This window comes from Aquarana catesbeiana, linkage group LG13 (genome assembly GCF_042186555.1).
Source record: "Aquarana catesbeiana isolate 2022-GZ linkage group LG13, ASM4218655v1, whole genome shotgun sequence".
NCBI classification, from domain to species: Eukaryota; Metazoa; Chordata; class Amphibia; order Anura; family Ranidae; genus Aquarana; species Aquarana catesbeiana.
The window spans coordinates 155,692,069-155,719,641 of NC_133336.1; the positions used below are offsets into that span (position 1 = coordinate 155,692,069).

A 27,573-nucleotide genomic window follows, 5' to 3' on the forward strand; every position below is an offset into this window, starting at 1 on the left:
CCCCCTGGAGGCAAATTCGATATTCTCTATTTTGTGCATGTGGGGATGCATTCAACTCCTTTGTTAAAAAAAAAAAAAAAAATCAGAACTTGTTCTTGAGGCAAGTCTATTCCACATTTTCACAGCTCTTACTGTGAAGAAGCTTTTAAATATGTGGAGGTTAAATCTCCTCTATTTCTCCAGACATAAAGAGTGCCCCCATGGTCTCTGTAATGACCCTAAAGTATATAACTACACCAAGTTCACGATATGGTCCACTTACTGTATGTGTTATACATGGTAATCACATTCCCCATGAATCACCTCCTCTCAAGAGAATAAACTCAGTTCAGCAAATCTTTCCTCATAGTTGAAAACACTTTCTCCAGGTCACTGATATCCTTTTTTGGAACTGGTGTCCAAAAGTGAACTGTACAATCCAAATGAGTGTTTACTAATGACTTGTACAGGGGCAACATTATGTCTCTCATTCTTGAGTCTATATCTCTTTTTAATACAAAACCGTATTTTGCTTGCTTTAGAAACTGCAGCTTGGCTTTGCATGCTATTATTAAAATGGTTCTAAAGGCTCAAGGTATTCTCATTTCTGTTCTGTGTGCTTTAATGACAATATTGCCTACCAGATTAAACCTTGGAGAGCAGCCCTCAGCTTTTGTAAATGTTCTATCTTAAAACTAAGTGTTTTTTATCTTTCCAGTATGTGATTGTGGTTTACAGTTAACATATCATGTTATGGTCACTGCTACTAAAATGTTCTTTTATGTGAACATCAGTAACAAACTGCAATGCTTGCCTTGGAGACTCTCTTATGGGGAATTGTCTCCTTGCACCCATTCATTAATCATAGCTATTCTGGATGACGGTTCCCCCATAATAATACTTTACCTTACTGACTAGAGGTTTCTTTTATCTATCTGCAATGCTTGAGCTTAACAGGTCCAGCAGTTACAGTGCATCTGGAAAATATTCACAGCGCCTCACTTTTTCCACATTTTGTTATGTTACAGCCTTATTCCAAAATGGATCAAATTCATTATTTTCCTCAAAATTCTACAAACAATACCTCATAATGACAACAAGAAAGAAGTTTGTTTGAAATCTTTGCAAAGTTATAAAAAACAAAAAAAATCACATGTACATAAATAAGTATTTACAGCCTTGGTCATGACACTCAAAATTGAGCTCAGGTGCATCCTGTTTCCACTGATCATCCTTAAGCTGTTTCTACAACTTGATTGAAGTCTACCTTTGGTAAATTCAGTTGATTGGAGATGATTTGGAAAGGCACACACCTGTCTATATAAGGTCCCATGGTTAACAGTGCATGTCAGAGCACAAATCAAGCCATGAAGTCCAAGCCGCCTGGCCAAACTGAGTGATCAGGGGAGAAGGGCCTTAGTCAGGGAGGTGACCAAGAACCTGATGGTCACTCTGACAGAGCTCCAGCGATTCTCTGTGGAGAGAGAAGAAACAACAACCATCTCTGCAGCACTCCACCAATCAGGCTTGTATGGTAGAGTGGCCAGACAGAAGCCACTCCGCCATAAAAGGCACATGACAGCCCACCTGAAGTTTGCCAAAAGGCACTTGAAGGACTCAGTCCATGAGAAAGACTATTCTCTGGTCTGATGAAACAAGGATTAAACTCTTTGGCCTGAATGGCAAGTGTCATGTCTGGAAGAAACCAGGCACCACTCACCTGGGCAATACCATCCCTACAGTGAAGCATAGTATTGGCATGCCATGGGGATGTTTTTCAGCAGCAGGAACTAGGTGACTAGCCAGGATTGAGGGAAAGATGAATGCAGCAATTTACAAAGACATCCTTGTTGACAACCTGCTCCAGAGCGCTCTGGAGTTCAGACTGGGGCAAAAGTTAATCTTCCAACAAGACAAAGACCGTAAGCACACAGCCAAGATAACAAAGAAGTGGCTATGGGACAACTTTGTGAATGTCCTTGAGTGGCCCAGCCAGATCCCAGACTTGAATCCGATTTGAACATCTCTGGAAAGATCTGAAGATCTGGATGCTTCCCATCCAACCTCATGAATCTTGAGAGGTCATGCGAAGAAGAATGGGAGAAACTGCCCAAAAATAGATGTGCTAAGCTTGTAGCATCATACTCAAAAAGACTTGAGGCTGTAATTTGTGCAGAAGTATTGAGCAAAGGCTGTGAATTCTTGTTGTACATGTGAATTCTTTTTTCATTTTTTATTAATACATTTGCAAAGAATTTAAGCAAACTCGTTTCACATTGTCATTATGGTGTATTGTTTGTAGAATTGTGAGCAAAATAATGAATTTAATCCATTTTGGAATAAGGCTGTAACATAACATAAAATGTGGAAAAAGTGAAGCGCTGTGAATACTTTCCGGATCCACTGTAGTTGGGGCTTCTATAAACTGCACCATAAAATTGTCTTGTAATCGGTTTATACATTTCTGCCTGTTCCAGCAGTGCCATTACTCCATTTCAAGGTGGTTAAAATCCCCCATTAATCTCACTGTCCAAGCCCTTGTAGCCCTTTCTATTCATAGCTGGCCATAAATGGATCACAATTTGGCCAGTTCAGCAGTCTCCTCTATCTATGGCTGTTCCTGTTCATGAGAAGTCAATCTAATGATCAGCTTCCTAAGAACAGGCTTGTTTAAACATTTTTGTTCTATCAGCGCTGCAGCCAATTGGCTGCAGGACTGATCAGTGTGTGTGTGTTGATTTTTTTTGTTTTCACTTTTTTTTTATTAATATACTCCCATGCTATTCTTTATACCTTCTGTTTGCCTTGGAGAACATCAGAAATTTCAAAATTTACTTGTGGTGTTTTTCTGTTTTCGGAATGAACATTGTATGATCTGTTCAACTGAGTGTGGTCCTCTAATTTTTCATAAACCCTAATGATCGCCTCTGAGGGTCCGTCAGGATACCCTATCTCACATTATATCACAGAGAGCTGCCTCTAGGGCCTCCAAATTTATTGAAATGAGTTCAGTGCTCCTAATATATAAATAAATATATATTTCCTCATTCCACTTTCACTCACGAAGTTTCCATCACTTCTGCGAGGGGAGTTTGAGCTGGCAGCCTTAAAGTGTTACTAAAACCAGTTCCCTGCATTCACTATATCTGGTCTCCCACAGTACACAGAGCATGGAAATGCAGTAGTTTTAGGAAATATAAACTGCTAAATAACCTTTTTTCATCAGCAGTTAGAGCAGTCTTGTGACTTCTAACAGTGTCTGGTTAACGCTTGTAGGAGGAGTTTTAATTCTCCTGTGAGTGTCCTAGATGACTGCAGGACCCCTGACCCTCTGTCTGGACAGTGCTGATTGGCCCTGTGCTGATCACATGCACTTTCCCAAGAAAAAAAATTTCTCTAGCAATCTGAGCATGTGCAACTTGCCCCCTAGCCTCTGTTCTACCAGGAGATGGTTTGGGGATGTTGGAAGAAGGGGAGGAACAGAGAAGACAGGATCAAATGGCCTTTTTACACAATGCAGAGGATAAACCCTTAGGTTCCACAGTGAGTATAACAAGCATGCTTTACTGCATATTCACATTGATTTTACTGTTGTGGGTTTAGTAACACTTTAACCTGTAAAGAGCTCTTCGTGTCTTAAACAAGGACACAATGTTAAGGCCCAGAACTTCCTAAATACCCTAGGTAGATTAGGCCTTTCTCCTCAACCAGGCCATAATTTTCTCATACCTCTGTCTGGCTCGAGTTCATCAGTAGATTTCCCTCCATTGCCTGTATGTACAATAGTTTGTGCTCTACCCCACAGCTACTGCTTCCATTAGAAACTCGCTTTGTCATTTCTGATGGTCCAGTCATGGTGAACCTGCTTTGTGTTCCACCATTCTTCAGTGACTCAGACAGACCATTATTTAAGCTTGTGATCTTAAGGATCATGTTCCGCACTTTCTTGTCAAGGCACATACTACTTAAGCAACTGTTTCCACATTTGCAGGCTGTCCCCTAGTATTCTTTTTCCTCCAGCTTCAGGTAAGATCCAGGTCATAGTGCTGCGGGCAGTCCCCAATTTTCAGTCTTCATTTGAACTGCATTTGGATATCCTGACAGTCTAAGTTCCTGTGTCCCTAAATGGATGAGAAAGAAAATGGGATTTTCATACTAGCCATAAAAATTCTTTATTTGAAGTCCATTGAGGGGCACAGATCCCACCCCTATTTGTTTGTGACCATAAACTTGGTACTGCTTTACCCCAAGACTGAGGCATGATTGGAGTAGGAGGGGTTGGCCCACAATATTTTGTTTGCCAGTGTCCAACACTCCTGTAGTGGCAGTATGCCCCAACAGAATTCTGAATTCCTGCGTCCCTCAGTGGATGCCCAGAGGAATTTTATGGTGAGTACAAAAATGCCATTTTCTGTTTAGTCTGTAATTATATAGGTACAGTATATGGGAGCGACAATATTTTTTCATAACATATGCAGGATTTTCTTTCCGCTTTGCAGTAGTACACACTGGTTGTGTTTTACTGCTTTTTTCCAAATTTTAAGACCATGAGTTTAAAGATTTGTTGAAAACAATGCACTTTCTGTGTGGGTTATCTTATCCCAACAGCTGTTAACATATTTCTGAGACCAAGAACAAAAATGTAGCATGCTGAGGCTTCCCAGTCCTTATATGTTGTTGGGGTGGCTGCATTCCGTATTTTCTGCGAGTGCAGAGAAAACCTGTTGATTCTGCAAGATCTTGTGTCCTTGTAACTACTTGCACACTGAGATTTCAAACAGTGCTTTCGTCCTTTCCCAGAAATCTATTTCCCCTGTGTAATAAGGTTTAGGAGAGGGGGAGATACAGTAGTCCAAATCAGTTGGAAAAGCTAGGTTGATAAAGCTGCTCCACAAAAGATACAGTACAGTGAGTGAGGTTTGTCTTATAATTTGTATTAATTTGATGTTTTTTTTTCCTATTGTTTGTGAATGCAGGTACAACAAGGCTTCCAGAAGCTTCAAAAACTCCACTGATACTAAAACAGATTGTCAGAAAACCTTTAGAACAAGTTCTACGATATATAGGTACATACAAAACTATTTTTTTTTTTCATTCTTTTCTTTCCAATTCAAACAAATGTTATTAACACAGCATTTTAATTCCACAGAGGCACACCCCAGCACTCCTAAGTTAGACTCAATAAAAAACCTCTCAATGAGCATCAGTAATACCCTAACCCCAGCTAAATCATCACCAGTTATCAACAATGGGTCACCAACAATCTTGGGCAAGCGGAGCTATGAACAGCATAATGGTATGGATGGTACGTGTCTTTATGTACTTTATTTTTTGTTTGTCTTTGCATAAGTCATCTGGTTTAAATGGTGTCCTTGTCTTCTATACATTAAGGCTTTCAATTATTTAATTTTTTAATTTTACAAGTCACCTGCACACACAAACTAAAACTGGAGAAAGGCAAGTTGTTCGCTAAAGTAGAGAAGTGGCTCAAAATATTCAGTCATGTTTCATATTTTAGTCCCTGGGAAAATAAAATAAGAAAATAATTGGTGTTTATTTACAAGTTCTCTATTTATGTTCTCCAACCTAGGTCCAACATTTGAACAGATATAGCTAAATACACGCTACATTGTCCAAAGTATTGGGACACCTGCCTTTACATACACATGAACTTTAATGGCATCCCAGTGTGCATTTAATTTTTTTCACAGGTGAACTTGGCTTTTAAATATTTATATTTCACATGTGCGTTCATACTGTCTTCATCATCTTGGGCAGGTCTGGCTATTGAGATATTTTCAAGAGTTTGGTGCACAGTGGCGGCTGTTTTTTTTTTTTGGGGGGGGGGGCTTCCTGTGCTGGTACACAGAAAAGAGGAGGATCAAGGCTGCTCTGTGCAAACCCCCCCTCGCTGTCTGCCGGTCGGTCCGGAACTTACCCCATCTAGGTGGTGGCTCCAGTGTCCTCCAGGTGGCAGGCTGCGGGCCGCGGCTCTGTTGTCCTCTCCTCCAGCAGGGCAGTTCTCACCATGCATCTCCTCCTCCTAGGCACTAGGCATCCAATAGGATCTCCTGACGTTTTGGCCAATCAGGACATGGGTTTCATGACCCGCTTCCTGATTGGCGGGAGAGAAGATTTAGTGTGAAAATAGCGAATATTCATTCGCTATCGTCACACAACTGGGTGGGATCAGGACACCTTTTAGAGCCTCTGGCTCTAATCAAGTGCTTTAAACCCCCCCCATTGTAATACATAGACCGGCACCCTGTATGTAGATCAGGGGGCTGGATTTATTGATAGGGAGGGCTACCCTAATGGGGCCGCCACTGTTGGTGCATTTACTGCCACAGGTCATGTTCCAATTCAGTTTTGACATTCCTTACACTCATAAGCATGGACTAGAGACTCTTGACTGGATCTACATTGTCATAAGCATTTCAATGTACTGTGTTGTCCTGACATTTTTAGGAAGGAAGAACTTTGCAGCTGGTGCTTCTCATGGAAGTTATAGCAGTAACTAATCATTCCAGTTCAACTTTTATTCAAACAGCATTAATAGGGTATTTCTTTATCGTACATCATGGGACACAGAGCCATAGTTATTAACTTAATGGGTATATAGGCACCTTCAGGTGATGGACACTGGTATACCCAATACAGGAAGTTCACTCCCTATATAACCGCTCCTCCTTCCAGAAGTACCTCAGTTTTTTCGCCAGTGTCTAAGGTGTTGGTCATGAGTGAAGATGTGCTCTGTAGCGCTCCAAAGCTAGAGGGATCCCTGCTGGATTTAAACAGCCCCCATAGACCAGATCCATCCAAAGTGCCACTGAGGCCAAGGTGGATGGTACCCGGGCCTCGCATAAGAAGAACAAGGTTTTGCCTGTAACGCCTCTTTGTAGGGCTGGACCCCAGGACCCAGGACATTTTGGTCATGCTACATTACCTAAAGTTTTCCTGAGGGGTGCTATACAGGTCCAAGGGAGTGGAACCCATATAATAGGGACCCTGTCCTTGAAGGTTTGCTAAAATGCAGCCTGCCGTGATGGGTGAAGTTTGGATCTGTCTGCTACAGTAGTATTCTGCAGCGAGGAAAAGGTAAGGGAAGAAGCCTAGGAACTGTAAAAAGTCCACCTATGCTTTTTTTTTCTTACATAAGTAAAATGTTGTCATGCCTAAAGTCTCCACTAGAGGGAGTAAATGCATACCTTGGTACGTTGCTTGTCAGTCAGCTCAGAAGTCCCAGCTAAACCGCATGTGTGTGATCTCAGCAAGCCAGGGGGATCCTCATCCAGAACATTTCCCCCCTGGGGAGGGAGGTACAACTGTAGCTTGTAGCGGCTTTCATATACGAGTTTATTCTTTTATTCCCCACAGTTTTTTTAAACTTCCCGCCTCCCAGCTCTCCCTTGCCTCCCCTGTCGCTCAAAGAGCTTATCAATGACGTGCGCGGACTAGGGCTAATTAAAACAGAGGGGGGATGTTTATTAATGGAGGGGGCGTGGCTTAAGGGCGTGGCTAAGGTACGCCGCCGTGTGCTGGACGTAAGTATACGAGGAGCACACGGCGCAGGCGCTGGGGAAGGAGACAGGCGCTCACAGCTGGAGTAGGACACAGAGGACACGAGCACTGGGGGCACGTAAGGTTGATGCAGGCACTTCCAGTACAGGAAATAACATTTATAACACTGAAGCTGAACTTTATTAGCATTGTCTTTTGCTAGACTATTTTGCTCAGCGAGTTGTGCATTTACTTAGTGCCTCTGTTTTTTTGTACTCAGCACTATGGCTCCCAAAAAAAGACACCCCAAAAGTAGCAAAAATTCCACCCCCAGGCGCTGGGAACTCCAGTTGTGTCTCCACACTGTCATCCTCGCCTGCGAAACCAGATATGGCAAGCCAGGGTGAATCATTGGGACCAATTGGTGGTGCAATTGCTTCTCACACCTCAGCCCCTCTACGTGACTGAAGATGCAAAGCGTGTTAGATTCCCCCTCCCCCACCTCAGACCCCTTACCAAGGGAACAGTGGGTAGAGGATGAGGGGTTACCCTTAGGTGATCAGGAAGAAAGGCAAACTGATTACTCCTCTGCGGAGGAAACAACGGTGGATGAACCTTTTTCAGCCTCGCAATCTCTGAAAATGCTGATACAATCTCTTACAGAGATGGTTTGTGCCTCTTTCAAGCTACCTCTAGCAGAGTCAGCTGATAGTTCTGTTTCTTCTTTGGGTTCTTTAAAAAGGTCACAGCCTTTTCATGCATTTCCTGTACATGCATCACTAGAAAAGCTTATTTATACTGAATGGGATCACCCAGATAAGCGTTTTCTCCCTCCAAAGAGATTCACAGCACTCTATCCCATGGAGGAGAAATTTGACGCTGCGATTTCCAGTGTGAATAATAGTCGAACTTGTCCAGTAGACCATGCACAAATGCTTAAAGATCCAACTGATAAAAGATTGGAATTTCTGTTAAAATCCTCTTTTACTTTGGCAGGTGCGGTTACTTAGCCTGCAGTTGCGGCAATAGGCATCTGTCAGTCCCTAAGGGACCAGTTTAGACTGGCCCTTAAAGAGGTCCCTGCACTACAGGCCCATGATTTGGCCGAACTAACAAAGGCGCTATGTTTTGCCATAGACGTCATGAAAGACTCTATTCACCAGGCGTCCCGCCTTGCGCTTGTGCTAGTACACATGTGTGGGACCCTGTGGTTAAAAAATTGGTCAGCCGAAGCACCTTGCAAAAGGCTTCTGACTAGTTTCCCTTTTCATGGAGATCAACTATTCGGGGAAGATTTGGACAATACAAATCCAAACGATTTCTATTGGGAAGAGTACTCTTTTGCCAGTCAAAAGAAAGTATAAACGTCCTTCATTTAAATGAACTCTTTCCCCTGCGCCAGGGGCATCCGCCTCTAGGCAATGGCGATGGCCTCCACCGTCGGACTCTAGAGGAAAGCGTCAGGCTCAGGCCCAGGCACAGAAGAAGACCTGGGGACGGAAATCTGCAAAGCAGAATACTAAAGCCTCATTATGAAGACGCGCCCCCCCCCCCTCGCCAAAGTGCAATACTCAGAAGTCTGGCAAGAGGAAATTCAGGACAGATGGGTCATCTCCATGGTGTCTCCAGGATACAAACTAGAATTTCGGGAGTTTTCACCGTCTCGTTTTCAAAGGTTCCCAAAGATTCAGGGAAAAGGCAATCTCTGTTTCGGGCATTAGACCGATTACTAGCTCAGGGGGTGATCATACAGATTCCCACAGAAGAGCAAGGTTTGGGGTTTTATTCAAACCTCTTTACGGCACCAAAACCGAATGGAGATGTCAGACCCATTCTAGATCTAAAGAATCTAAATCAGTTCCTCAAGATCCGCTCTTTTCGCATGGAGTCGATCAAGTCAGTAGCTTCTATCCTACAAGCAGGAGAACTTCTGGCATCTATCGACATCAGGGATATCTGCATGTCCCTATATTTCCCGCTCACCAAAGGTTTCTGCGGTTCGCAGCATTTCCAGTTTGTAGCCTTGCCCTTCTGGCTAGCCACAGCACCCTGAGTGTTCCCAAAAGTGCTGGCCCCACCTCTAGTCAGGTAATTCTGGTAGCCCCAGCGTGACCCATAAGGTCTTGGTATGCAGAAATCGTAAAGATGGCAGTGGAGGATACATGGTCCCTTCTACTACGGCCAGACCTGCTCTCACAGGAGCCGATGTTCCATCTTGCCTTACAAATGCTAAATTTAACGGCTTGGCTATTGAAACCCACATTCTGAAGAAACGTGGGCTTTCTGGGTCAGTTATCTCTACCTTGATTGTTACCCGTTTATTACATTTAAGATTTAATATCTCAAAAATATGATGTGGGTTAAATGAGAGTTCTTTGACCAAGAGTGAAAGCTTTAACACAATAACAACATTTATTGGTTAGTTGAAAGGCTAATCTATACACAATCATCTATCTATAGTCTTACCCCAAGGAAGAAAATATTAGGTTGAAATAAAATATTTACATGGAGGATTACAGAGTATATTCCTTAAAACAGTAATCTACAAACCTATTTGGTTACAAGTAAAAGGGCATACCTTTCCCCATAATTACCCATTCTTACCAAAGTTTCATTCTGATGGCTGGTCTCCCAGAAAAAGAGCGTTACCTCCCCGCTAGTCTGCGTATATCAAACTAGGCTGATGTCTCATTGGTTGGCATAGCGTGACTTCTGATTGGTTAGCTTCCGTATACTTTGCCTAAGCCAGCCCCCTTTAATGCAAATCCTAGTGATTATTCTGAACAGGAGAATGTTGCCGGGAAGTTAGGAATTGATTCCGAGGTGGGCCCCCTTTACTGCATATCCCAGCATGGGATGCTTTGTAGTGAGTATGTCTAACAATGAGGTTGGAAACCCATTGTTTGTACACAAAAGCCTAGGCACCGAAGTGTCTGCTCTTAACAAGCACTTCTGTGATGCTCTCTTGCACGCCTTCCATAGATGCAAGCTAAATGAAATATATTCATAATTACAATATTTTACAGCTATTAATGGAGATTTCACATAAACTCATAAGGAAACAGATGGCCCCTTGTGGCCAGTTGAGAATATGAGACTCGGCCACACCTGAAATAATGGTTTATGTATAATCTCCCTTAATATTTGGAACTTTTGGCTTTTCCTTCTGAAACAACAAAAAAAAAAACTCTGAGGGGAAAAAAAACTTTTAAACTCTCCATCTCTACAGTCCATATTCTATATACCAGTATCGGTAGTCATTAATTGTTCTGGATGTCAAAAGAGCCAGCACCAAAAAAACAAGAAGGGAAACAAAAAACATTAGGATCCTTGTTCTCAACAGTCCAATAATAACAGTACGAAAGTCCATAAGGCGGATCTGGTCCTGTTGCCCTTGCTTCTGGGACAGCCTTCCCTGATGATTCCAATTGGATACAGCATACAGTAACGGCCTGGTGACCAGCTTTCCTGGCTTTCTAAGATTATACTTTATTAATGTGGACAAAGGTAGAGAAAGAAACACAAGTACATTTAAGACATATGCATTCAAATGAAAGCTTGTCTGGTAAGTCTGAGCAGTAATGGGGAAAGGTATGCCCTTTTACTTGTAACTAAATATGTTTGTAAATGACTGTTTTAGGCTCGATTCACACCTATGCATGTTGCTTTTGAGCGTTTTTGGAGGGTTTTTTTTCATGCTTGCCACGTTTTTGAGCAGCGTTTTTGCCGCGTTTTTGCCGCGATTTGCGTTTTTTTTTTTTGTTTTTTTTTTTTACAGTCTTAAAAAAAAAAATTTAAAAAAAAAATAAATAAATAAAAAAAAAACCCGGCAAAAACGCACCAAAAACGCTGCAAAAACGGTGCACTTGCGTTTTTGATGCTTGTCCATTGAAATCCATTACATGCAAAACGCTGCTTTTTGCATGAAAAAAAGTCCCCGACCCTTTCCAAAAATGCAGAGAAACAAAAAGGCATTGATGTGAACATGTTCCATAGGAACCCATGTTAAAAAATTCCCGTGCATTTCTGCAAAATGCATCAAAAAACGCGCTAGTGTGAATGGAGCCTTAAGGAATATACTCTGTATTCCTTCATGTAAATATTTTATTTCAACCTAATATTTTCTTCCTTGGGATAAGACTATAGATTGATGATTGTGTATAGATAGTCTTTCAACTACTTACCAATAAATGTTGTTATTGTGTTAAAGCTTTCACTCTTGGTCAAAGAACTCTTATTTAACCCACATCATATTTTTGAGATATTAAATCTTAAATATAATAAATGGGTAACATTGATTAATGCAAGGAAGCCAGCTTCCAGAACTATATATTATAGAGTCTGGAGGGCATATGTTTCCTGGTGTGAATCCAAGTGTTGGCACCCTTGGAGGTATATCATAGGCAGAATTCTTGCCTTTCTACAATTAGGGGTAGAGCTGAAGTTGGCCTTGAGTACTATTAAGGGCCAAGTCTCAGCTTTATCGGTCTTTTCAAAGACCGCTTGCGTCACATTCTTTAGTCCGGGGCTTTATGCAAGGGGTGATGCGGATTAATCCGCCAGTTAAATCAGCTTTGAGCCCTTGGGACTTGAACTTAGTTTTGTCAGTGTTACAAAAACAGCCATTTGAACCGATACAGCATATTCCCTTAGTCATTCTGACAAGGAAGTTGGTGTTCTTGGTTGCTATATCCTCAGCAAGGAGGGTTTCGGAATTGGCTGCTCTTTCTTGTAAAGAGCCATACTTTATTATTCATGAAGACAGAGTGGTGTTATGCCCTCGTCCAGATTTTTTGCCAAAAGTGGTCTCAGTTTTTCACCTGAACCAAGATATTGTCCTGCCATCGTTTTTTCCAAAACCATGTTCCAGGGAAGAAAAGTCACTACATTGTCTTGATGTGGTGAGAGCGGTCAAAGTCTATTTGAGGACGACTGCTCAGATTCGGAAGACTGATGTCTTATTTATTCTGCCAGAGGGTCCTAAGAAAGGACAGGCAGCATCAAAATCCACTGTCGCTAAGTGGATTTGGCAAGTTATAATTCAGACTTATCATTTAAGGGATAAGATTCCCCCTTTTCAAGTGAAAGCGCACACTACCAGGTCAGTTAGTGCTTCTTGGGCAGTGCGTCACCAGGCCTCCATGGCTCAGATCTGTAAGGCCGCAACTTGGTCTTCAGTACATACATTCACCAAATTTTATCAGGTGGATGTAAGGAGGCATGAGGATATCGCCTTCGGGGGCAGTGTGCTGCAGGCAGCAGTATAAGTCCTCAAGTCTGGGGGTGCCCTGCGGTTTGTCTCTCCCTCCCCTCAAATAGCATTGCTATGGGACGTCCCATTAAGTTAATAACTATGGCTCTGTGTCCCATGATGTACGATAAAGAAAATAGGATTTTTATAACAGCTTACCTGTAAAATCCTTTTCTTGGAGTACATCATGGGACACAGAGGTCCCTCCCCTCTTTTGGGTGTTTAGATATTTTGCTTTGCTATGAAAACTGAGATACTCCTGGAAGGAGGAGGGGAGTGAACTAACTGTATTTGGTATACCAGTGTCCATCACCTGAAGGTGCCTATATACCCATTAAGTTAATAACTATGGCTCTGCGTCCCATGATGTACTCCAAGAAAAGGATTTTACAGGTAAGCTGTTATAAAAATCCTATTTTTCCATGTTGTGTGATAGGTCAGCTTTAAAGTGAGTTTATAATGTTTTGAACATATTTTCTTCATTCTATTCTGGACTAAAATATATACCGTATAAGTCGACCCGAATATAAGCCGAGGCACCTAATTTTACCACACAAAACTGGGAAAACTTATTGACTAGAGTATAAGCCTAGGGTGAGAAATGCGCAGCTACTGTAAGTGGAAAAGAGGGTCAACAATGCCCATTTGCATGCCTCACTGTGCCCATTTGCAGCCATAGGTACCCCGAACTTCAAACAGGGTAGTTAAGGGTTCCTAGATGCCCCCTAGCTGCAGCCAAAATTTGGGGTCTCTGGACCCAAAGGGTCCCGAAATGACATTGCTGCAGATGGACACAGTTGACCGAATTTGGGGCCCCGTATCTCAGGGCCACTTAGTGCTGGGAACCCCAAATTTGTTCTGCAAGCCCAGTGGAACTAGCACCATAATATAGCCAAAGCTGGGGTTCCTAGCACTAAGTGGCCCCGAGATACAGGGCCCCAAAAATCGGTTCAGAAAATGTCAAGCACTTTTCTGCAGCAGAGAATGACATTTTCCCAACCGAATTTAGGGCCCCGTATCTCAGGGCCACTAGGAACCCCAAATTTGCTGTGCAAACCCAGTAGAACTAGCACTACAACATATCCAAAGCTGGGGTTCCTAACACCAAGTGGCCCTGAGATACGGGGCCCCAAAGTCAGTTCAGAAAATGTCAAGCACTTTTCTGCAGCAGAGAATGACATTTTCCAAACTGACTTTGGGGCCCCGTATCTCGGGGCCACTTGGTGCTAGGAACCCCAGCTTTGGATATGTTGTGGTACTAGTTCCTCTGGGTTTGTCCGTAGCGCTAAGTGGCCCCAAGATACAGGGCCCCAAAATCGGTTCGGAAAATGAAATTTTTTGCTGCAGAAAAGTGCTTGACTCGAGTATAAGCCAAGGGGGCACTTTCAGCACAAAAAAATGTGCTGGAAAATTCGCCTTATACTCGAGTATATACGGTATAGAAGATTTGCGTTTCTTTTTTAGTTGGGCAAATGCTATAATGGCATGTACATTCAGAGGTTGGACAGAATTATGGAAAACAAGTATGGTAACAGAACAAAATCATTACCTAACATCTTGTTGCACAAAAAAAAAACTACCCTGTAATAGATGTTTCAAGGAACATGTGTGTTTTTTTAAGTTTTACCAGAGTGTTAATGTTTTTCTATTCAGGATGGCATGAATATTGATGCAGACCATGCATAGGCTCATTTAAATAAATTATTTTATATTATTCCATAATTGCACACCTTTTTCTTATTTGTATCTTACTGCTTTTGTGCATAAGTACGGAAATGCATTTTCTGGGTTTGTAACTTCAAACTATGTTGCAGCCTATTTTAGGGACAGATCAACAAGCAGAGATGTTCGCCTTAATCCAGTGGATGGAAAAAAAGCGCTGGCCTTTCTTGCATGTAGAAGGGAGAAAGTATTGAAGGAGATTAAACCTGACGGGGAGAGAAAATGGAGCACCTTTTAATTTGGACTGAAGCTGTGAAGAGACACAAATCAACGGTTTTTTTTTTATAGGTGTTAACTTTTCTCTCCCCTCTTTCTCTCTATCTAAAATTTATATATACCTATATGAACAAATGAACTCTATTATTCAGTGAAACTGTGAAACTTTTTTTCATCTAAAACATTTTTGCAAGGTCCTCATAATTTCATTTCCATTGTTGACTTTCCCTGCACAAATTCAGTTTATCTTGTATAAAAAAAGTCAGATGCGGATCTCCATGGTTTGATTTACAATTTTCCTAAGAAATTACAGTCTATTGAATCACATTTGTATGGGCTATCACTTATGTATTTTGGATTTGCTTTTGAAATTATTTGCTTAAATATTTGTCTTGTCATTTAAATGTTTCAATTTTGCCTCCTATTTGTAACCACTGTCCTAGCATAAATGTAGGTTCATTTCTAGCTATCTGTACAAGAAGGGGTTGTGGTACTAAGCAGAATGAATCATGAAAGAATGAATTCTGTAACTTGAACAGCACCAGATTATCACCAGATGGGAATCTAGGCAGGAAAACAATTTAGGTACTTTGCTTCCATTTCCAAATGTACCCCGTTAGCAATTATATTCTACAGATCACTCTGGAATACTGTGATTGGACAAGAAGTTGCATGTTTTGTTTTTTTTTAAAGCAGGATGTGGCTTCCCTACTGTTTGCCAAATATCATACAATTTAATGTGTGATTCCAACTTTGTGTGAGTTTTTAAAGCCCAACTCTCCCCCCTCCCTCCCTGAAGGTACCCCAGCATGTTTTCTGATATATTTAATTTTATACTTACCTTTTAGAAATTGTAATGGTGACCATGTGATTCTGCAGAGCTCTTTTACTCCTTGCCAATTCTCTGAGCTGGGTGGTCCATACTGAGGCAGAAAGCAGTTCTAACATAATGTCAGCATCACTTTCTGCAACAGTATATTATGATTGAGGGTTGGGCTGGGAGCAACTTCATATTGAAAGTGAGTATTGTTTTTTTTCTTTCACACCTGGGAGACATCAATAACAAAAAAGAAATCAGTTGGGCTTTAGGTAAAGTTGCAATAAATACCTACCAAAGTTTTCTTCAATAGTTGAAAAGTTGGTTTCTTTTTTCTTTTTTAATTTCCAGAATAATAATTTTTTGGGGAAATTGTAAGAAATTTTTGTTGACTGTTTAGTGGCTGTAAATTAACATTCCTCATCAAACTGCCCAAGAGGATCCTAAAGGGGTAGTAAACTGCATAAGAAAAAAAAATAGGCACCGGGCAGTTTAAGCCATAATGTGCTAGTATGCATTGCATACTAGCACACTATGACAGACTTGCCTGAAAACAAAGCCTTCCAGCAGCGTGCTGTTACCGCTGTAGGCGCTTCCATCTTTACCCGGTCTCTATTCCGGGTTCACAAGCTTCGTCGATGTGAATGGCTGAGCCAGCGATGACGTCAATGTTTACAGCACTGGTATGCCGTTCCTTCAGAGCACATGCGTCGGTGACGTCACCAACTGCATCTAAATTAAATATCCCCTAAACGGTGCACATTTAGAAGATATTTACTGTACCTATAGACTTGCCTATAGGTAAAAATCATACGTGGGAGTTTACTCCCGCTTTAAACTCCCTTTTGTAGCTCCTAGCTGCGAGACTGTTCTGTCACTGCCTTGTTGTGCATTTTATAAAGAGAACAACACTTTTTTTTTTTTTTTTTTAATCATAAGTTTAAACTTTTGAAAAATTGCAGATATTAATTTCACAGTCTATGCTATTGATCTGAGCAAAGTATTTGTTAAAACAAGTAAAAACCTTATATATCCTTAAAAAATATGTAATAAAGATTTAGGTAGTCAAGCCACAGAATCATTTGCAAGTTAAAACGTGTTAAACCCAAAAGAATACATTTATTATATTGCAGCTTACCAATTCCTCAGCATGCTTTCAACAAACTTCAAGAAGTGCTATAGCCTGCTAGCATGTTTGTTCAAAAGTGGCTGAAAGCTTTGCAAATGATTTTTCAAAGCATGCTGTTTATACTGCTCTTATACAAGCTGAAGCCTGTGTGAAACGGGCCTAACTGAAAAAAGATCAAATATCACGATTGTTAGATTTAAAAAATAAATATATATATATAATATATATATATATATATATATATATATATATATATATATATATATATATATATATATATATATATATATATATATAATTTTTTTCTTCCAGAGCTTTCAGCAAGCTTTGTTGAGGCTTTTAAATTACCATTCAGCTCCAGTTTGGAAATGTTGAACAAAGATCCTAACGGGAGTGTTGATTGCCATTTTTGAACAAACATGCTAGCAGGCTACTATAGCACTTCTATATATAGCACTTATATATATCTATATATAGATAGATATATATCTATCAATATATAGATATATATATATATATATATATATATATATATATATATATATATATAATAAATATAAACATTGCTGGTTTATTTGTCTGATCAGGGCAAAAGTCCATGCTAACTCACCTGTGTTGGAAGGCACAGGCAATGGCTCACAATCTTATCCTGCTGTGGCATGCCTACTCCTCCACCATAGATTTTACTTAAATTATTTCCGCAGCATGCCCGACCAAAAGGGCAGGGAATGACCAGATTGATCATAGATAGGAAGCTCATGCAAATTATGCAGTCCTTTGCCTGCACAATTTCTGCAACTCCTCTGCGATATTTTGGCAGAAAAGGGCTGAGCTCTGCTCCCTAGGTTCAATAGTTTTTTGGGACTTTGCTACCTGCTCTAGCTGGTTTAAAGCTTGCTGATGTACTACAATACCTAGAAAGACCAAACATTGTGGCAATTGGTATATAAAAAGAAATGTTTATAAACACAAAATAGCATATAAAAAGAAATGTTTTACAGGTTCCCTTTAAAGCAGGCATGATAGCAGACCGAATCAGTTTAGACCCCTTTCACAGTGGCAGCACCGGCCTTTAGCGCTAAAGTGCCACTCATTTTAGCGGTGCTTTTCAGGCCGCTAGCGGGGCGGTTTTTACCCGAAAAGGGTAAAAACTTCAGTTTCATGGTGCTTTTTAAAGCGCTTTTAAGGCGCTTTGGAAGTGCTGCCCAGTCACTGCAATGTGCAGGGCATTTTGGGAGCACTAAATACAAAGCTCCCAACCCACCCCAAAGATGCTGCTTGCAGGACTTATTGTAATGTGCCGCAAGCGCACCGCCGCAGTGTGTAAAGACACAACACAATGACTGGGAAGCGGTTTTCAGGCGCTTTGCAGAGGCTATTTCTAGCGCTAAAGTGCCTGAAACCCGCCCCAGTGTGAAAGTAATCTTACAGTCTCTGCCAACAGAAAAATTGAAAACTTTTCCAAGATACATAACTGTCGTGTTCCAACTGGTCATGTGTTGAGTTTTTCCTCTTTTCCTCTTCACCGGCATCAGTAGTTGGGAGTTTAACTGTGAGCCTAGGCTGCACTATGACCCACTTTTAGCAGATTTGTCACAAACAACCTGGTCTCACAGGAACTGTTGCCTTAAATGATACTGGGCATCATTAAACTTGAAAATGGGTAGTGGAGGATGCAAAGGACAGTATGAGTGTATGTAGAGGGTGAGACTTTTTGTTAAAATATGTTGTTCCACGTAGGTGAAAATTCCATTATTCACTGGGGTCTTTTAGTCCATGCCAACTACTCATCTGGGACTTTTTTTTTTTTTTTTTTTTTTTAGGCTATACCAACTACTCCTGATTGAATGTATATATTTATACAAACATACTTATGTTGCTGTCTGAGATATACAAACCAAGGTTTATTACAAAAGATAGCCAAAGAAATGATTGTAACCTGTCAAATATTTGTTGAAATTTATACATATGCATAAACTCTATTTGTACTCCATTTCCTGTCGTGCATTAAGAGTGCTATTTGAGCTAAAGCAGCTCTATTTGTATTCCGCATCAGTGTTTACAGATAAGCCTTTGGGCATGGATTTCTTTTCATTTTATGCTTTAAACGCTTCCCTACTGGCCACAGTATATATACGTCACGGTAGGGAAGCGGTTATACTGGGATCATGGTTGAGGCTACGACCATGATCCTGGTATCAATTTTTAGGGCCGATAACTCTTTTATGTTAGGCTTCATGTACACTGCGGCTCCTAACCTTGAGTTTTTTTGCCAAAGCTCTTAAACTCAACGCCATAAAAGCCCATGTGTCCATGTACACATAGGCTTTTAGGATCATTTAGGAGCTGCTGCGGTAAGCGGAGGGGTTCAACCTCCATCTCCTGAACGCAGAAGAATTGCGTTCAGGAGAGGAACATTTTGACTGCTGGCCGCAAATCGCAGTGAGATTTTGCAGCGTTTTACATTTTCCCTCTGTCAAAGTAGGCTATGTGTACATGAAGCTTTAAAAGTACTCCAAGCGGCTGGGCAGCTGGAATACACCCCCCTTTCGTCGCTACTTTTAGCGGGCTCTCCCGAGCGATTGAGAAGCCCAGTCCTATCATTAACAGATGCCCTGGGGAAAAAAATGGTGGTTTCAGTTTTTATTTAGCACAATATTTGTGCAGCAGCTTATCAGATGCATATTTTCAGGAAAAATACACTTTTATTTTTTTTTTAGTACTATAGACATAGCGTAAGTGGATATACCAAGCACCACATCCCTAAAATGCGTGTAGGAAGTAGATTTCAATGTGGGACTTTAATGATGCTTAACCACTTGCCACCCGCCATATAGCAAAATGGCAGCAAAGTGGTTTCAATAACCTGACCGGACATCATATGACGTCCGGCAGGATATCAAGCCGCTGCACGCCAGTGGGGGCACGCATCGTGGCGATCGTTGCTGCGGGGTGTCAGTCTGACACCCTGCAACACCGATCTAGGTAAAGCGTCTCTGACGGAGAGTTTCTACCACATGATCAGCCGTGTCCAATCACGGCTGATCACAGTGTAAACAGGAAGAGCCAGTGATCGGCTTTTCCTCACTCGCGTCTGTCAGACGCGAGTAGAGGAGAGTCGATCGGCTGCTCTTCAGACGGGGCAGTCTGTGCCCCCCCACCCGAGAATGCCTACACTGGACCACCAGCGATGCCGCTAGGACCACCAGGGATGCCACCCTAGACCACCAGGGATGCCAATAAGTGCCCAAAATGGGCATCGCTGATTGGCAGGCATTATTGTTTGGCACTGATTGGCATCCATCAGTAACATTTATTGGTGTACAGTTCCATCTATCAGTGCCCATCCATGCCTATCTGTGCCGCCTATCAGTGCCGCATATTAGTGCCCATCAGTGCCACCTCATCGGTGCCCATCAGTGCCGCCTTATCAGTGCACGTCAGTGTAGCCGTATCAGTGAAGGGGAAAAAATTATTTATTTACAAAGTTTTGTAACGGAAACAAAAAAAAACATTTTTTCGAAATTTTCGGTCTTTTTTAAATTTGTTTAGCAGGGGAACAAAATGATAAAAATTTTGTTTGTGTACAGTGTAGCATGACCGCGCAATTGTCATTCTAAGTGCGACAGCGCTGAAAGCTGAAAATTTGGTCTGGGCAGTTAGGTGTATAAGTGGTTAAACATCTCAGAAAAAGACAGACAAAAATATTACTCTAACTGGATATTGACAGTTATAGGTAAAGTTGATCCAGGGAAAATAAGTTTGCCTCTCAGGGGATCTCTCAAGGAATTTTTTCCCCTGCTGTAGCAAATTGGAGCATGCTTTGCTGGGGTTTTTCGCCTTCCTCTGGATCAACTGTGAAGAATTGTGTATATGGGATTGTATGATTCTTTTTTTTTTTTTCTTTTGAACGAGATGGACTTGTGTCTTTTTTCAACCCGACTATATAAAAACATACATGCGATTTTATCGAATGCAAAAAATTTGAAACCATTTCCTGTTTGGGAACATACAAAGATTTATAATGTTTACCAGACACTCCCAGCTTTTTTGTCTACCGTACCCACTGGTACAACATAAACCAAAATTGTTCAGTACAGATTGGCAAATAAATCTGACAGTAGAACTTCAAAAGAAGAGTCTAAAGCTGCAAAATCTCAACGCGTTTCTTCAGTAGATTATTTGTGCTGTTAATAAATGCAAAATAACCATCTGACAACTGAAAACATCAACAAATTTGGGTAACAGACAACAGAAAAACAGGTTACGCACAACTGGTAGACCAAGCTAAGGGGCACAGTTCGCAGCCACCACAAAGGAAGGACATAAGAACAGTCAAATATGGAATAGCTCCACTGTAAACCCCAGAGGACAGGCACCCAACTGGAGGGGAGCTTATCAACCAGGACCAAATCTACAAAATATAAGAGTGACAATATACTCCAAAATACTTTCATTCCCAAACCGATATAGGGATACAAAAGCCAACATCTCCCCAGGTGCAGTAGATGGCATAGAAATAGCTACCAAGAAAACCACTTACCCCCAAAGCCAAAAAATGAAAATAATTCTAAATAGACGGGGGAAAGATATCTGATTATAAAGTTATATAAAGACAGTGAGGGTTTATCAAAGGAAACATATCCCAGTGTTGGACAGAGTAAGGGGCAAGCAGTGCCGGAAACGCCAAACATTACAAATAGACCAAAGTGGTGCACCTGTAAATATATAAAAAAAAAATAAGTATACTACAACAATGCCCAAAGCCAATATAGGCATCTAAAAGACAATGGAGCATAAACAAGGAGACACTATGGTTTTCCATACATCTCACCTATCCACCACAATGCATATGCATCCCAATGTACATCGCCCTCAGAGAGAGCACCACCTATGCTGTACCTAAGGGGGAGTGGGGTTAAATAAGGGGCCCTAGGCCGAGCTCCTCCACCAAGAAACACGGGTTGGGCAGCGTTGCAGATATGCCACTGCGCATGCACGGCCCATAACAGCCGCACATGCCCAGTGGTGGCGGGACGAAGTGGAACCAACAATGCCGCACACACAATAGACGTCCTAGCAGACCGGGCCAGCATCTGCCACATGGGAAATCCCATCAGCACGCATATGTATGCCATGCTGAATGATCTTCATGGTTACAAAGCGACCGACAGCCATAAGGCCTAGCAGTGACAAAAGCCAGAAGGACAGCTCGGGCTGGGCCGACCCGCCCTGCCAAGGACCAACTCCACCCCACCAGCCCAAAATATGTAGAAGTGATCACTTTTAATTTGTAGGAAATTGCTGGCCCTGGAAAATATCTTGATTATTGCTACAGCAATGACTGAAATATCACCCTTCCCGTCCAAGGACGTGTATATATACATACGACGGAAGGGAAGCAGTTAAAACGTGCTTGAAAGCAAATGGGTATCTGGCATGGATGGTTTTACTTGCAAATTTCATCCTTACAGCCCAGCGTCATATCAGATTTTAGCATAGTCACAGGTTGTTTTTATTTTTTTCATTTGTTTTTTTTCCTTTAAAACAATCTACCCTTTATACTTCTGTCCTTTTGAAAATAAACAATATTTTGATTACCCTTTTGCTGATTTTACTTCAGTTAACTGAAAATATATTGCTGTTACCTCAAATTGCTCATCGTAGTTTTTGTTGCACTCTTACTGAATATGCCCCCTTACTTTCCATATGTGGTCCATATAAGACATGGAATAATGTAGTAGTATGTCTAGGAGTACACAAGGAGTTAAATATCTTGGGTAATGAAACCACATTATTTCCAGTATTACCATCACACAGACAAATGTCCTTCTAACGAGTTACTTCTAGCAAGATGTTAAAGCGGTATTAAACCAAAAAACAAAAATGTGTTAAATTGCAGCTCATCAATTCTTGGATGTGGTGGCTGCATTAGTTTTTTGTTTTTTAGGCTTTTTTCCATTATCTAGTGATACAGTCAGTAAGTCTGTAGTTTATTCAACTTACTTTAACAGACCAAACTGTTCAGACAAAGTAGCAGTTAGAGGGTTGAGACAAACCATTTAACATTGCCAGGGAGGTGCTTACAATGATCAGCTTTATTCATGTATGTAAAACATTTATCCAAAAAGGAAAAAAAAGTTTACTGTAACTTGTAAAATGTTATGTCATTTTTTTTTTTTTTTTTTATTCAACCCCACGGGTTGCAGCTCCCCCCTTAGCTCCCCTAATAAGCCCAATCTCAATTCAGAGATGGGCACAAGAGCCAAGGCTCTCCTGGGTCTCTACCCCCCCCCCCCCCCCCGATTGACTGAGATGCAGCAGTAGGAGCCATTGGCTCCCACTGTTGTCAGGGCGGGGGTGAGCCGTGCTCTGTTTCTTATGGATGTGGAGAGCCAGCTCGGGAGGGAGCACGCACGAGTCCCCTCACAGCAAGCTGCTTGCTCTGGGGGCACTCAGCAAGGGGGAGGGGACCCGAGAAGAGGAGGATTGGGGATGCTCTGTGCAAAACCACTGCACAGACCAGCTAAGTATAACATGTTTGTAAAGGAAAAAAATGTAAAAGAAAAATAATCACTTTACTGGTTGATTACACAGTGAAGTATTAAAGGGTGACCTAACAATTAAATTGCTGTATAGTCCTTTTACACTGGTGCTCTTTAAATCATGGTATGCATTTTGGAAAAATCCATATGAATTTTTGCTGCGCTTTCTGGTTGCCTGACTCTCGGCAAGCACTTGTGAAACATGTGACCCAAGAACTCAATTGGTGCATTTTAGATGCATTTCCCATTGATTTCAATGGAAGTTGCATTTTAGGGGCATGTTTGAAATGGCACAGAGGTTGCAGCATACAAAATGCACCGCACTGGTGGATAGAGTTCCATAGAATTCAAAGGGAACTCTTTTTATTGTGTTTTTCTTGCGCTTTTAAGCAGGGTAAAAGTGCATCAGTGTGAAAGGGCCCATAATCCACAACATTTTGCTGCTACAAAGAGCAGTGTACAAATTGCAGTAGCCCATAGCAAACAGGCATAGGCCTTCCCTCATCTGGCTACCAAAATGAAATTGGTGGCTGGGCATTACTGCATTTTAAATAGACTTCTAAATTGACCTTCCTTTTGGAATATTCTGGTTGCCTAGCTGTTGATTCAGTCATTTTGGTACTTTCTAGTCAGTGACTTTGAAGACTCAACATGCATAATGTTTTTGGCTTGTTGACTTATTTTCTAATGAAGTCAACTTGGGCCATCTTCTATCTTCCTTCGTTTTTTTTTAAGTTTGTACATAATCATTTTCTTTAATATTTATTTTTTATCTTGTATTTGATACATTGCTTCTGAGATTAGACACTTAGACCATAGAATCAGTCAAATGAATGAATATACAAATAAAGCAATATACTCTGCCTCATCCAATAGAAACAATACTGTTTGATTTGCATGTCATACACATGAGAACATTTATGCACCATATGTCAGCTGTACATTTTATTGACGTTTCAGATGATGCCTTTTAGTTGCCAGCGTGATAAGGATTTTTTAACAGACAGGAAGGTTGAGTAGGCCAAAGAAAGGTTAGTTTTTTTTCCCTTTCTTTTTTTTTTTTTTTGAACAAGGACTCTTTTACACCTCTGCATTTGCGTTTTTACTGCAGGTGACATGCACATGGATAGGAAAAGTGGTGGTGGTATGTGTGTGTATATACAATTAGGTCCATATATATATATAGACACCAGAACAATTGTTATACTTTTGGCTCTGTATGCCACCAGAATAAAATTAAAACAAAACCATCCAAATGAATTTCAAGTGCAGACTTTCAGCTTTAATTCAAGGGGTTGAACATAAATTTCAAGTACAAATTTTAGGAACTGTGACCGTTTTTATACACAGCCCCCCCATTTTCAGAGGTTAAAATGTAATTGGACAAATGAATATAATCATAAATAAAATGCAAATTTTTAATATTTTGTTGAGAATCCTTTACTGGCAATGACTGCCTGAAGTCTCTAACCCATAAACATTACCAAAGACTGGATTTCCTCCTTTCTGATGCTTTTCCAGGCTCTAACTGCAGCTGTCTTCAGTTGGTCTTTGTTTGTAGGTCTTTCTGCCTTTAGTTCTACCTTCTGCAAGTGAAATGCATGCTCAATTGAGTTGAGATCAGTTGATTGACTTGGCCATTGCAGAATGTCCCACTTCTTTTCCTTCAAAAGCTCCTGGGTTGCTTTTGCAGTGTGTTTTTGATCATTGTCCATCTGTACTGTGAAGCGCCGTCCAATCAACTTTGCTGCATTTGGCTGAATCTGGACTGACCGTATATATATATATATATATATATATATATATATATCTCTAAACACTGCAGAATTCATCTGGCTGGTTCTGTCTTCTGTCACATCATCAATAAACACCAATGACCCAATGCCACTGGAAGCCATTCATGCCATCACACTTCTTTCACCATGTTTTACAGATGACGTGTACTTTGGATCATGAGCTGTCCCAAGCCTTCTCCACACTTTTTTTTCCCCCGTCATTCTGGTACAGATTAATCGTAGTTTCATCTGTCCAAAGATTGCTTTTCCAGAACTGGTCTGGCTTTTTTTTAGATGTTTTTTGCCGAAGTGTAATCTGGCTTTTCTATTCTTCAGGCTTATGAATGGTTTGCACCTTGTGGAGAACCCTCTCTATTTGCTCTTCTCTTGATTGTAGACTTTGACAATGATACGCTCACCTTCAAGGAGTGTGCTTTACTTGTCTGGATGTTGCGAATGGGTTTTTCTTTACCATAGAGAGGATCCTGCCATCATCCACCACTGTTGTCTTCTGTGGATGTCCAGGCCTTTTTATGTTGCTGCGCTCACCAGTGTGTTCTTCTTTCCTCAGAATGTACCAAACTGTTGATTTGGCCACTCCTAATGTTGCTATCTCTCTGATGGATTTGTTTAGTTTTTGAAGCCTTACAATGGCCTGTTTCACTTGAACACATGATGTAGGTTCACAGCAATATATTCCAAATGCAAATACAACACTTAGAATCAGCTCCAGACCTTTTACCTTAATTTTCGAGGATAGAACGAAGGAGTAGCCCACACCTGGCCATGATTCAATTCTCCACTTACTTTTGGTCCCTTGAAAAAGGGGGGGTGGCTATTCTTAAGAGCTTTAATTCCTAAACCCTTCCTCCGATTTGGATGTACATACCCTCAAATTAAACCTGAGTGTGCGCACTTTCAGCCCATATGCAGTATATAACTATAGCTTGAATATGTTATGGTAAATACCTGAAAAATATAAAATTGTGCCTGTGTCCAAATATATATTATCGACCTAACTGTGTGCGTGCGTGTGTATATATATATATATGTGTGTGTGTGTGTGTGTGTGTGTGTGTATATATATATATATATATATATATATATATATATATATATATATAATGTGTGTGTGTATATAAATATATATATATATATATATATATATATAGCCTTGAAAAAGTATTGGTACCCCTTGAAATTCTCCACATTTTGTCATATTACAACCAAAAACATGAATGTATTTTATTAGGATTTTATGTGATAGACCAACACAAAGTGGCACATAATTGTGAAGTAGAAGTAAAATGAAAAATGGTTTTCAAAATTTGTTATGAATAAATATCTGAAAAGTGTGGCGTGCATTTGTATTCAGCCCCACTGAGTCAATACTTTGTGGAACCCCCCTTTCACTGCAATTAAAGCTGCAAGTCATTTTGGGTATGTCTCTCCCAGCTTTGCACGTCTAAAGAGTGAAATTTTTGCCCATTCTTCATTGCAAAATAGCTCAAGCCTTGTCAGATTGGATGGAGAGTGTCTGAACAGCAATTTTCAAGTCTTGCCACAGATTCTCAAATGGATTTAGGTCTGGACTTTGACTAGGCCATTCTAACACATAATTATGATCTAAACCATTCCATTGTAGCCTTGGGTGTATGTTTGGGGCCATTGTCCTGCTGGAAGGTGAACATCCACCCCAGTCTCAAGTCTTTTGCAGACTGGAATAGGTTTTCTTCTATGATTGCCCTGGATTTGGCTCCATCCATCTCCCCATCAACTCTGACCAGCTTCCCTGTCCCTGCTGAAGAAAAGCATCCCCACAACATGATGCTGCCACCACGTTTTATGGTGGGGATGGTGTGTTCAGGGTGATGTACAGCGTTAGTTTTCTGCCACACATAACGTTTTGCTTTTAGGCCAAAAAGTAAAAAATGTTTTCTCATCTGACCAGAGCACCTTCTTCCACATGTTTGCTGTGTCCCCCTCATAGCTTCTCGCAAATTGCAAATGGGACTTCTTATGGCTTTCTTCCTACCACTCTTCCATAAAGGCCAGATTTGTGGAATGCATGACTAATAGTTGTCCTGTGGACAGATTCTCCCACCTGAGCTGTGGATCTCTGCAGTTCCTCCAGAGTTACCATGAGCTTCTTGGCTGCTTCTCTGATCAATGCTTTCCTTGCCTGGCCTGTCCGTTTAGGTGGACTGTAATGTCTTGGTATTTTTGCAGTTGTGCCATACTCTTTCCATTTTCAGATGATGGATTGAACAGCGCTCCGTGAGATGTTCAAAGCTTGGGATATTTTTTTTATAATCTAACCCTGCTTTAAACTTCTCCACAATTTGTCTGGTGTGTTCCTTGGCCTGACCTGTCTGGTGTGTTCCTTGGCCTTCATGATGCTGTTTGTTCACTAAGGTTCTCTAACAAACCCCTGAAGACTTCACAGAGCAGCTTTATTTATACTGAGAGTAAATTACACACAGGTGAACTCTATTTACTAACTATAGAAAATTGTATCGGTGATATAATCCTCAAAGAGCGCTACATCAGAATAATCTAGACACAAGAAATAACCCCTAAGTGGACTTTAAAGGCACTACAATTGAAAATCGCTAAAGAAAAGTCTATGAAACAAAGGT

At 41.0% G+C, this 27,573-nt stretch overlaps 1 protein-coding gene across 6 annotated transcripts in view; it reads left to right on the top strand.

Moving 5' to 3' along the window:
• Positions 1-27,573, top strand: part of MTA1 (metastasis associated 1) — a 611,607-nt gene that overhangs the window by 354,672 nt on the left and 229,362 nt on the right. For 2 of the 6 annotated variants that reach the window (XM_073610308.1, XM_073610310.1), the window contains exons 15-16: positions 4,956-5,045; positions 5,129-5,284. In XM_073610308.1, coding sequence (XP_073466409.1) covers positions 4,956-5,045; positions 5,129-5,284 — 246 coding nt within the window. Of the gene's footprint in view, positions 1-4,955; positions 5,046-5,128; positions 5,285-14,544; positions 22,215-27,573 lie in introns of those variants that run through there. The other 4 variants (XM_073610309.1, XM_073610312.1, XM_073610311.1 and 1 more) reach the window with 3 other exon arrangements.